At 40.4% G+C, this 12,983-nt stretch overlaps 1 protein-coding gene across 2 annotated transcripts in view; it reads right to left on the reverse strand.

Annotated features, from left to right (window-relative positions):
* Positions 1-2,612: 2,612 nt before the first annotated feature.
* Positions 2,613-12,983, reverse strand: part of LOC111187675 (placenta-specific gene 8 protein-like) — a 29,107-nt gene continuing 18,736 nt past the window's right edge. The window contains exons 2-5 of one of the 2 annotated variants that reach the window (XM_022599546.2): positions 12,332-12,460; positions 10,658-10,782; positions 5,175-5,289; positions 2,613-2,822 (exon numbers count right to left, since the gene is read on the reverse strand). In XM_022599546.2, coding sequence (XP_022455254.1) covers positions 5,185-5,289; positions 10,658-10,782; positions 12,332-12,431 — 330 coding nt within the window. In that variant the 5' untranslated portion in view covers positions 12,432-12,460 and the 3' untranslated portion in view covers positions 2,613-2,822; positions 5,175-5,184. Of the gene's footprint in view, positions 2,823-5,174; positions 5,290-10,657; positions 10,783-12,331; positions 12,855-12,983 lie in introns of those variants that run through there. The other variant, XM_089912175.1, reaches the window with a different exon arrangement.

Genomic DNA, 12,983 nt, shown 5'->3' on the forward strand with positions numbered 1-12,983 from the left:
CAAGAGAGTTCGGAAGAAATGAAGCTATATGACTTCTGAAGCTAGATCATAAAAATGTTACTCACTTCCATATCGTTCTCTTGAGATGCTTGCCCTGGACTCCCAGCAGCCATACTGTGAGGCAGTCCAAGCAGCCTGTGGTGTGGCTAATGTAGAGAGGAGCCCAGGCCCTTAGGCTCAAGCCCTGGCTGAACCCATGGCCAAGAGGCACCTCCAACTATCTTCCAGCCCGGGGTGAGCTCTCCCAGTTCACACTGCATGAGCAGAGACAGAGTATCCTGCCCAAATTATAGACTCTTGAGTAGGAAAAAACGGCTGTTGTTAAGCCACTAAGCAGCAGCAGCTAACTCTGATATAGCATCCATGGCAGGAAGAATGTATGGATAATTATTACACACCCTGGAAAAGTGAGATGAATTCTTTTGTGCTGTCTTTTGCTTTGTCAATTTGTAAATCTCCTACATGTCTCCTCCCCCAGCCCCAACCTCAACCTCCTCTGAGGTTGCTTCTTGGCTCTAGCGATTTACTTCTAGCATGCAGTAGCATTTAAGGAGGTTTTGATTTAATTAAGGGAAGTGGCCTGGTATGAAGGAGCCTTAGGAATTTGGAAGGTACAGGATAAAGCATGATATCAAGAGTGGGAGAATGAGGCTAATGAGAACTGTTCTCATCCTTATCAAAGACTTTTTAAAACCCTTTTTATTTATCATAACCTTTAAGTAACTTTAAAGTAAGCTACATGGAAAACACATTATTTTGCGTAATAGCGGAATTCCACGCCCATCCTGCATCTTTGGGGCTATGGTTCCTAGGACTAGAAGGCTGAGATGGAACTAAATTGCTCTGCATAAGAAAGGTATGTGGGCTGCACCCCCCTGTTCATTGTAGCATTATTTACAATTGCCAAGACATGGAAACAACCTAAGTGTCCACTGACAGATGAATGGGTAAAGAAAATGTGATATATATTGGAATATTGTTGGAATATTGTTCAGTCATAAAAAGAAGGAAGTCCTGCCATTTGCAACAACATGGATGGAACTTGAAGGCATTATGCTTTAGTGAAATAAGTCAGACAGAAAGACAAATACCATGTGATCTCACTTATATGTGGAATTTAAAAAACCAAAACAAAACAAAACCAAAAACACCCAAACTCATAGATACAGAGAACACATTGGTGGTTGCCAGCAGTGGGAGGTGGGCAAAAATGAAGGTGGTCATAAGGTACAAGCTTCTAGTGAATAAGTCATGGGGATATAATGTACAGCATGGTGACTATAGTTAATAGCACTGTAGTGCATATTTTTGATATTTATTAATATGGGAAGTCATTCATAATTTGTGGCTAAGCCATAAAACAAAACAAGCAATTTAGAAAATAGTATGCACAACATCATCACATATTTTCATAAGGAAAATGACTAGAAAAAATACCTCCAAATAGTTTCATTTTGCACAAATGTCTTACCTGATTACTATTCTTGCTATTCTTTTATACCTTTGAAACTAATCTACTGACCTCTTGACCACAATACTTTCCATGTGCTGGGGGAGTAAAAAGGAAATTAGAACAAATATGATCTGTCCCTGCTTTCATGATGCTTACCAATTACCATCGATGCAGGTGTTAAACCAAAAAAAAATGAAGACTGCTAGGAAGGCAAAAGACAGGATATTCTATAAATTTATAATAGCAATCCTTGGAATCCTAAGCCCTAGGGTTAATTTTTATAAGACAATAAATAAATAAACAACTTCTGTTTACTGTCATGAACAATGAAACAGGACCTGCTTTCTAGACTCAGCACTGCCATTCTGTATACATTGGTGACCTTGTAACGCTATTTAAGTTTTCTGTCTTGCATATTTGAAAGTTGCCGAGAGAGTAAATCTTAAAAGTTCTTATCACGAGAAGAAAAAATTTTGTAACTGTGTGGTGATGGATGTGAACTAGAATTATTGTGGTGGTCATTTTGCAATATATACATATATAAAATCATTATGTTGTACACCTAAAATGAGTGCAATATTATACGTCAATTATATCTCAATTTAAAAAATGTAATAAAATTCCAAGTTAACCTAGAAAAAAGGAAAAATAAAGGTATGTGGTGTCCCTGTGGCTGGCTTGCTGCAGGGGATGACTTTGGGGAGGACAGAGATGGGTGATGGGAATGTTAATTAGGTGGTTTGCTACATGGCTTATGACAGAAATCCTCCCTTTGTGTATAAAATCTACAGTAAATTCTTCATTGCTAGGCAATTAACTCCTGGAGTAGATTTACTTTATGGGGCTGTGAAGACGTGCCAAAAGACATTCAGGCTCCCTGAGGGAGGAAACCACACTTTCCTGGGGTGAAGGGCCATGCAGGGTAACATCTGGTCTCCCAGTGCAGGGAAAATCCAAAATAACAGAAGCCTTTTACTTGACAACATTCAAAAAACTTCTTATTCTGGACATTTTCAAACTTACGTAAAGGTAGAAAAGTAGAATGAAGAATCTCTACGAACCCATCATTCAACTTTGACATTTTGACAAGCTTGGGCTCATTTTTAAAAGAAGCATATTGTAATTTTCCATGAAGCAGTATTTAGAGACACAAGAATCGTTGAGGAAATTAATTTTTTAATGGCATTCATCTCAGAGAACAGCAGTGGAAATATATTTCTTTCAAAATAAACCAAAAATTAAAAATGTTTTGAAGCCATTTGAAACCATATGATTAGCTGAATTAGTTTCTTAAGACTTGAGGTGAAATGGCACTGAATAGATGCAATATTTCATTCCAGCATTTTCTTTCACTACTAGTGAATTTTACCTGTAGAAATCAGAAAAAGAAAAGGAAAGAAAGACTAAATCGATGAATGAATTAGGACTTATCAATTCCATCTTTACATTATCTTGTTCCAAGTATCAAAACTTTCATTCCACTGCTACCCTACTGCCAAATTGCTGCATATTTAAAATCTATATCAAATAATGGCCCCTGGCTCAGTACAACCTACTTGGAGGAGTCACAAGCACTACTTAAGATTCAGATGAGTCTTCTAGGTTAGAGCCTCATTATGCTTCCTTGCTTGAAAGTTGCATTTATTTACTCATCCACATTAGTTATTAAGTGCCTACTATGCATCAGGCACCATTGCTAGGTGGTTGGGAAAACCAACAGAATGCTCTGTAGATTGCCAGAGCTAACCCCTCTTATCAAATGGCAATGACTCACCAAACATGCTAAGGTAAGAGACTCCTAAAGGCAGAGACCCCAAAACATTTTTTTTCATTAACTGGATGACTAGACCAGTAAACTGCCACATTCTAAGTAGGGGACTAGGGCTACTTTGGCAAAATTCTGAGCCACATTGGTAACAAAGGGCTTTAAAGAAACATCAATGCTAGGGAAGAGAAACAACAGCCGATTCTCAGGATGTAGGGTACAAGGGGGAAAAAAGAATAAGAAAACTCACCATCTTGACTCTGCTTGTAAATGAGTAAAGCACATCAGTCATTGAAGAAAGCAATCAGAAGACGAATACTAGGATACTAAAATGGTACTAGGGGCTTCCCTGGTGGAGCAGTGGTTGAGAATCAGCCTGCCAATTCAGGGGACACGGGTTCGATCCCTGGTCCGGGACGATCCCACATGCCAGGGAGCAACTAAGCCTATACACCACAACTACTGAGCCTGTGCTCTAGAGCCCGTGAGCCACAACTACTGAGTCTGCGTGCCACAACCACTGAAGCCCGCGTGCCGCAACTACTGAAGCCCGCATGCCTAGAGCCTGTGCTCCACAAGAGAAGCCACCGCAATGAGAAGCCCGCGCACCGCAACGAAGAGTAGCCCCCGCTCGCCGCAACTAGAGAAAAGCCCGCGTGCAGCAGCGAAGACCCAACACGGCCAAAAATAAGTAAATAAAATAAACAAATTTATAAAAAATAATAATAACAAAATAAAATGGTACTAAAATGCAACATGAAATGAGCTAAGTTGTTCATGAAGAGGACATCATTTGGTGCTGCGTGTGGGCAAAATAAGTAAGAGGGAGACAGACTGTGCCAGTGCCAACCAGTCATACTCATGAAGGCACCATCCTGACCAAACACTTTTGAAGACTTTGGGAGATAAGACTTTGTAGACAATAGCTGTTTCCAGGTGAAAATAAAACTTTGATAACAAATTCAATGGGATTGGCAGTAAGTGTTGGAAAGGCAGGACTGAGTAAGCCATTGCTCTCTGGCCTGAGAAAAATAGGAAGAACTGAGAGGATTAAAAATGTGACCAGGGGCTTCCCTGGTGGCGCAGTGGTTGAGAGTCCACCTGCCGATGCAGTGGACAGGGGTTCTTGCCCCGGTCTGGGAGGATCCCTCATGCCGCGGAAAGGCTGGGCCTGTGAGCCATGGCCGCTGAGCCTGCGCGTCCGGAGCCTGTGCTCTGCAACAGGAGAGGCCACAGCAGTGAGAGGCCCGCGTACCGCACAAAAAAAAAAAAAAAAAAAAAAAAAGGTGGAAAAATGTGACCAGGAGAGCTTAGGAAACTAGGTAAATGAGTAGCTGTCCAACTTTGACCATACTGCCACCAAAAAGTCAGTACTCTTCTTCCTAAACGGGAACTTTGGGCCTTTTGGATAACTGGGTGAATTGTCCACACTTAATTTATAGAGACTGAGATAGCTTTCTACCACTTTGGAGAATGAATTATTATTTCAATATTGTGGAGTTGACACGAACATATAACTAGATATATTACACAGTCACACTTAGTGTAACATCTCAATGGGTTACTGTTGACAGCAGTGAACCTGTGATCTAGGCTTAGGGAAATGAATGTTCTGTCGTACACGTGTCTCTGCTACCTTAAATCATGATGTAGTTAAGATAGGTATGGATGAGATGTGGTATGTTTATTTGGTACATCACACGGCCACTCTACATGTGGCAGACATCCTAACAAATCACAGAATTCTTTCCCATCCAATCAGGGTTAGCCCTCTCTACCCAGGCTCTGGGAAGCTGACTCCCAACTGATTGGTGTAGGCTGGCCATTGAAAGTCATTTACCCCCCATTTGGTAATGGATATCTCATGTATCTGTGAGACAGAGTACCAAAGGAATCAAAGATGTCCTTGAGAATTTGTTCTGATACTCACAAATCAAAGAATTCCCACCAACTTACCATGCATCTTTTACAAAGCATTCATTGCTTTTCTTTTTTCAATATCTCGCTTGAGTTGACAAAGGGTGCAAAGAGGGAAACATGCCAGCCATAGGAAATCACTACAAATAGACCCCTGTTAAAAAACAAACAAATGGATCAACATGTAGCCTATAAATACAGGCATACAATTCCTTGCATTTGTTTAACTTTTCATACCTCTTTAAAACATACATTTTATGTCACTTGTTTATCATGAGAATTCTGTGACGTTATCCCTACTTTTCTGATGACCAAGTGAAGTTAACTGACTTGCTAAGATCACATAAATTAGTGGCAGTGATTGATCTTTCTCTTCTCAAGCCAGTGCCCTTTTCATAATAACATACCATTTCAAATGATCTGCAGGTTACAATTATAGCCCCAGTTGTCTATCATCTGTTGTCTCTTTTTTTTCCTTTTTAAGAAAACTTTTGGTTTATGTATTATTTTTATTAACGTGGAATGGTTCCCTTTAAAGCCAGTTGTGTAATGCACCAATTTTTCCAATTGGTTGTTAGTATAGTGCCAGACGAGGCCTTACCTTGTATCCCTCTAGCCATTTCTATTGACATCCCTAATGCTATTCTGCAAGGGAGGAAGTCCGTAGTGAGGGAGGGATATATAAAGTACGGGAAAAAGAAGAAAGAAGAGAATGAATAGTGTCTGGAAAAGCCACTATTCATTCATAGAATGGGCTGCTTTGCAAAGTTTTTTTTTTTTATAAATTTATTTATTTATTATATTTATTTCTGGCTGCATTGGGTCTTCATTGCTGTGCACAGGCTTTCTCTAGTTGCGATGAGCAGGGTCTACTCTTCATTGTGGTGCGTGGGCTTCTCATTGCGGTGGCTTCTCTTGTTACAGAGCATGGGCTCTAGGTGCACAGACTCAGTAGTTGTGGCTCATGGGCTTAGTTGGTCCGCAGCGTGTGGGATCTTCCCGGACCAGGGCTCAAACCCGTATCCCCTGCATTGGCAGGCGGATTCTTAACCACTGCGCCACCAGGGAAGCCTTTTGCAAAGTTTTGAGGGCCCTCTCCATGGTAGGTCTAGTTGGGTCTTAATGCCCTTGGGTAGAGATGCCCTTGAAGGGACTCCTGCCCTGTGTAGTCGGCACCGAGTGATCTGAGGGTTCTAGTCTGACAACCAGATTCTATGACTGTGTGTCCTGACTGATTGAAATAATTTTGAACTCCATTTTTGGATAGCACTTATTCTTTAAAATGTTGAATATAATACAACTCCCAATTTACAGTGTGAGCAGGGACAGAGAGAAAGAGAGAGAGAGAGATCTATAGTAGATTTAGTTTATAAGGATTGGGAGCTCCTAAATGGTGAGATTATAAGTGATTTATTTTTCATAAAATTTTTTTTCTTTGCTACAGTGATTTTGATGTTCATCTAACAGAGAAAGCATGTGGGACAAAGAGTGGACAGCTAGATAACAATGTTAGAAATCTTCTAATGATGTGACCTTCATCAGATGGAGGAATGGATATTCAACTTGAAGAAAATTCAGTCTCTTGGCCTTCTCTTTTTCCCTGGTAAAAGCATCCAAATCCTCTAACCCTTCCTCAAAGTACTTGTTTTTTTCATTCTTTAGTTCATTGTTTATTTTTATTCTTTTTATCTTTTAAACCTTCATTAAACCAACACTTACTGAATACATATTATATGCTACAAGGAAGAAAATATTCAACAAGGATGTAACCACTTTTCTGTTCCAGCATGTCTGTGTCTGTCTTTTACCTCAGGAAGTTTTTAGGGGAAAAAGTCCCACTATTATTTGCTGAGAGACCTAGGGAAACCTTTAGAAAACACACCCTATTTCTAAGTCTGTTTCATAATACAAATACAGAGAATATAGAAAAGAAAAAAACATTCCTTTTTCAAATGAGAGGAAATGAACTACAGGTTTATACCATGCTGAAGTTAATAAGGGACATAAACGCCTTGACCAGAGCAGCTTCTTGGGAAGTGGGTGCCTGAAGCAAAGATATTGCATTCATCACTCTGTTTGGGAAAGGGGACTGGTGCTTCACTTTTTTGGAAGCTGTTAAAAAAAGAAGTCTTGTTATGAGCAGTATTTACAGAATCGTTGCGGAAATAAACGAATGAATTGTGGTACATGGCTGAATACACTTCAATTTGGGAAGACAAGATGGTCAAGTGGGAAAGACCAGACCTGACTCCAAGTCAGAATAAACTTGAGCCCGAATTTCAGCATTTACATGTTCTGTGACCTTAAGCCTTTCTCATTCTTGGTTTAATGTCTATAAAGTGGAGATAACAATTCCTGCACCATAAAGAGTTTGTAAGTAGTAAATGAGCACATATATGTTAAGGTAGTGTCCCAGCACCTAGGCGTTCAATCAGTGGTTGTTTTTTTTCTTTCTCCTCTGCTGCAGAGGTTGTGGCCCTAGCCAAAGGGATGCTGTCTTGACTGTGTCCATGAAGGGAGGGGCAGGTCAGAGACGCTGTATTGGAGCAGGCCTATAAAAGTTTGCATAGATGCAAAGGGGAAACAAAGCAAAGAACCTGAATTATATAAATCAGTCCTAGGATTTACTAGCCATTTTTGAAGTCTGTTCTAAGGAAGAAGAAGAGAGATACGTTGTCTATAAATACACTTATTTAATGTATACCAAGGAAATTTATTATAGCATAGAATCCCAGACCCTAGAAGTGACCTTAGAAATCATCTTGCACAACTTCCTCACGACAGATGAGAAAACTGATGCTGACAAATGACTTCTCAGAGAGTCCAAAAGTTAGCTACTTGCTGAGCTGTTCCCAGAACCTTTATCTCCAGAATCCAGCTAAGCACCCCTTCCTCTACGCCATTATGGTCGGGCCACTTTGAGAATCTCACCCTTACACCCATGTACACAACTACATACACCCAACACTTAGTGTACAGTTCTGGGAACTTTATGGGACAGCCACAAAGTTAAGAACCACTGTGTTAAGTTATGCTGGCATAAATGAGAGTGGCATAAATGAGTGGCGTAAATGAGAGCTGCAGGGAGTGCCGAGAGACAGGCAGCTGGGCAAGCCCACAGGAGGAATGCCGCCTGCGCGGAGAAGACAGCTGAGCTAAGAACAAATATAACAACGGTTACCTGCCAGGCCCTGTGCTAAGTCCTTTCCATGCATGATCTTATGTGACTCTTACTATACCACCTTGGGGGAGGTATTGTTCTTACCATTTTATCAGTGAGGGAGCCAAAGCTCAGTAAGACGAATAACTTGTTCTCGGTCACAATGAGGGGGGCAGAGGCTAAGTTTTCAGGAACACAAATCCGTCCTGTCACTTCTTTGTTTAAAAGCATTTTAATGGCTTTCTGGCTCACTTAGAATAAAAGCTAAAGTTCTTATAATGGTCTCCAAGGCCCTAGAAGGTCTAACTCTTGTTAATGCTCTGATGTCATCTTGTATTATCTCTCCACACTCCCGCCTCCCTCCTCCCACCCCCCCAAACTATTTCTGCCTCTCTGGCTGCTTGCTGTGTCTGGAACATTCCAGGTAAGCTCTACTTCAGGACCTTGGCTCTCGCTATTTCCTCTGCCTGGACTTTCCCCAGATGAGTCATCCTCTCATCCTTTTAGGTGTTTACTTTCTTACTGAGGTCTTTCCTGATAACTCTATTCAAAATTAGAACATTTCAACACTCTATTCCGCTTCCTTGCTTTTTTTTTTTTTTTTTGTGCGGTACACGGGCCTCTCACTGTTGTGGCCTCTCCCGTTGCGGAGCACAGGCTCTGGACGCGCCCGCTCAGCGACCATGGCTCACGGGCGCAGCCGCTCCGCGGCATGTGGGATCTTCCCGGACCGGGGCACGAACCCATGTCCCCTGCATCGGCAGGTGGACTCTCAACCACTGCACCACCAGGAAGCCCTCTCTTCCTTGCTTTATTTTTCTCTGTTGCACTTATCGCCATCCTATAGATTATACTCTTACTTAGTTATATTGCAGCTATCTTATTCCATTAGTGTCTGAGCTCTACCATTGGATAACCATCATAGTAGTAATTGATGCGGCAAGAATCTTTGATGGGTGAGGGTTTGATGAGGAACAGGGTATTTACATCTCTCTACAAAGTCCTTATCCATTATAAAGGGGAAAATAGCAACGTTGTGATGGAGAATCTTGACAGATGCTATCTTAACCAAGGAATCAAAGTTAATATCACGCCTAATGAGATAAATTGATGTCACGTGCTTCCTGATGTGATGCAAAGCAAACATAGCATCACTTCTGTGGAGTTTCTGCCAAAAGTGTGTAAGCTAAGTCTAATCATAAGGAAACATTTGACAAGCCAAATGGAGGGATAGTCTACAAAATAACTGATCTGTATTCATTAAAAAAAAAAAAAGACAAAGACTGAGAAACTCTTCCATATTGTAGAAGACTAAAGAGGCATGACAACTGAATACAATGTTTGCTTCCAGATTGATTTTCTTTTCATCTAAAGAAAATTATTGGGATAATTGGTAAAGCTTAAATAATATCCATAGATTACCTAATAGTACTGTATCAATGTTAACTTCCTGGTTTTGATAATTGCACTGTGGTAATGTAAGAGGATGTCCTTGTTTTTCAGAAATACACACTGAAATAGAGATAACAGGGTATCACGTTTATAACTTGCTCTCAAATGATTCAGAAAAAAATAGAATAGATACATAGATAGATGGAGGAAAGAGAAAAAAATAAAGAAAATGTGGTAAATTTTTAATATTTGGGGAATCTGGGTGAAGCATATTCAGGAAGTCTTTGTACCATCTTTGCAACTTTAAGTCTGAAATTATGTTAAATAAAAATCTCAAAAAAAAAAAAAGAATGTAAGCTCCATGAAGACAGCGATTTTGATTTCCTTTATTCACTGATGTGTCTTTAACACCTGTAATAGTACTTTGCGTGTTCTATGTACTCAATAAATCCCTGTTGAATGAGTGAACTTCAGCTTATGACCTAACAACGTTCTAGATGCTCAATAATCCCTTTAGAATGAATGAACACTGGCATATGAGTTACCAGTGAGGTAACTGTCTCACCAATGTGCCAACTCTGAGGGGAGCTATCATACACCCTTTTTTTACCCAATGCTTTCTAAGCAACTGTCACCCACCCTGCAGGGTCCTCTGTCTGACTCTGAGTAAAGCCAGGAGAGATTAAGGACTCTGTGCTGACCTCCATCCCTCACCTGCTTGCCACCAGCAACTTTTTCAGAGACATATCTATTGGATCAATAAAAGATTTTATTATGAATATATTCCAAAGGATAGATAGCCACATGGTCTTTGTAAATCACTTAAAAAATTTAGGATGGTAGTGGAGAAAAGACTAGGGTCAAATCATGATGGTGAGGGGGGCAATCATGGAGATCCAGTCAGACTGAAGGAAGGCCCTCGGCCTGTCCTGTCTGGGTAACTATTTCACAGTGGACATGGGTGACTCACCGGGATGCCGTATCGGGTCCGATACATGGTCCTCATGGCGACACTTGCTCCACACAGGCAGCATTCGTTCATGTCAGAGGCAATCTGACATGAAAGGCACAGGGGCAAGAAAGTCCCACAGAGGCCTGAGGGCAGGGTGAAATCACACAGAGGAATCAGTCAGGGTCATCGTGAGTTTGACTTAATCACACCGCTTTCAAAAAGATGCTCACTCAGGAAATGGTCTTAATGGACATTCAGAGAAAACACTGGGGTCCCCTGGCTCTTTATGTCTTGCTTCTGGACCCTACACTCCTGGAGGTGGGGAAAATTGACTTGTCATATGCCAGGTCAGATTTAATTGCAAAATCTCCTGCCTTGCCGATCTGAGCACGTCCAAATTATTTCTTCCCTACCCTTGTTTACATTTGGATCATCCTTGAATAGGAAGTTTGTGGCATCAGGGGGTCTGAGAAACCCTCTGAAAACTGTGGGAGGGTGTTTAGGGTCAGAAAACATGGAGTGAAGAAATAATTGGAAAAATGAGTAGAGCAGTAGGAAACAGAGTCTAGATGGTTGTTCTGGCAAAGAGTAGAGGCCTATTATTGTTATGAGGATTGAAGCAAGTAAAAGTTAAGGGGTATAGGCATCAAAAGCTTAAAAAGCATACTGAAATTTCACTTTAAAGAGTCTGTATAAGACAAAAAAGGGTCTAAGGAAATAGCAACAAACAGGAAACTGTTCGCAAACATGCTGAGTACAAGTCTATTTTGAAAAGTTCTAGAGTAGAGTTTTGATATGACTGTATCCTACATGAGATAAGAAAGCTCTTGTTTTTTGATTGATGGCTTTAAGCAAAAGGCTATCTCCACTGAACTTGGAACTTCCATCATATACAAAGAAAAGAGGCTGTTTTTCAAGACAGTGGAAAGACCAGCCACACAGAGAATGTCTGCAACTCTTTCGGCAATAGACTCTGAAGCAAGGAAATTGTCTTACACAAAAGTGTGTGGGGTAGTGTGAAGTAATTAAACTGAAAGCTTCCTGAAATGGAACAGCCACAAGAGTCACATGAATACTGAAAACCAGAAACACAGACTCACCACTGTAGGGAAAGGAAGAGGTAAAGAGAAGACTGGAGAAACACATCAAGAACACAGGGATACTAAAGAGGTGAAAAATATAAAAAGAGGTGATTGATCTGGACAAGAATCACAAACTCAAGGACAGGCAAGTAAAAATGAATGAGTAAAATAGTTGGAAAAACCCACAAAATAGCCAATAGCGGATGGTGGACATAAATATGGCAAACTGTAGAGTGATGGTCCCTTTGAATGGGTTTAGCTAATACTCGGTAGCAACTGACTTCTGCCAGTTGAGGATGAGGAATCCTCTTTTCAGATTTTCCAAATTTTTAAGAGAAGCTGGAAATCTAGATTGGAAAGTTAGATTTTTATGTGGGCTCTGATTTTTATATGGTTCCTACTATTTTAAAATTAATACAGCAAGAGGGGTCATTATATACAGGACAAACAAAACACATCCTGTGGCAAAATCTGCCCAGTGGCTCCACCTTGTGACCTCTGAGTTCTAGAATAAAACATGGATCCCTTGAGAGGATAAGCAAACAATTTTTTTTATGTCAGCAACTGCACGACTGTAGCCCAGGAGAAAGCAACAACCATGTGCACTTACAAATCCCCATGTCATCACAGCAGTCAAACACGCCGGTTTGCCAGTCGCTAACCGTCGCACCTCCTGCGCCATAACTTGGCTGCAAAACAACTGGATTCATTTTTAAGACTAAGTTCAAAAAGGTACTGCCTGTGAAAACAAAACCAAAACAGTATTCAACACCTAACTGTATTGGATATAACGTAGATACCAATTCAGAAGACATTTCATTGCACCCCTCCTGCTTAGGGTTAGTCACATTCAGCTAACTTAGCATAACATTTCCAGACTATTGCCAATATTTGAGAACTAAAAACATAAGGGAAAGAAAAACAACATAAAGGAGAGGGGATGAGGATTCCATTCTCAGGTTGTCTGGTTGTGTGTTTTGTTTTGTTTTTTTCCTTTTTCTCCTTTCACCAATCTCTCTTTCCATCAGCAGTTTTCAAGACAACCATCCTGAACAATGTCTATTTTGCATTTGAAGTGTTTCTATTTAATAGTAATTATAATCAATTTTTACAAAGCTATTCCACAGACATTATCTTAGTTGCTCTGTAAGAGAACTCTGTGAGATAAAGTTCTTTACATCTGCATAAAATTATTATTAAAACAGATGCTTCTAGCTAATGTCAGCATGAACTGCTTATTAGTGGTGTCCTGATAGCTAACG

This window comes from Delphinapterus leucas, chromosome 5, assembly GCF_059928025.1.
Source record: "Delphinapterus leucas isolate spDelLeu-1000000601 "Yukka" chromosome 5, BTC_Dleu_Yukka2, whole genome shotgun sequence".
Taxonomy (NCBI): Eukaryota; Metazoa; Chordata; class Mammalia; order Artiodactyla; family Monodontidae; genus Delphinapterus; species Delphinapterus leucas.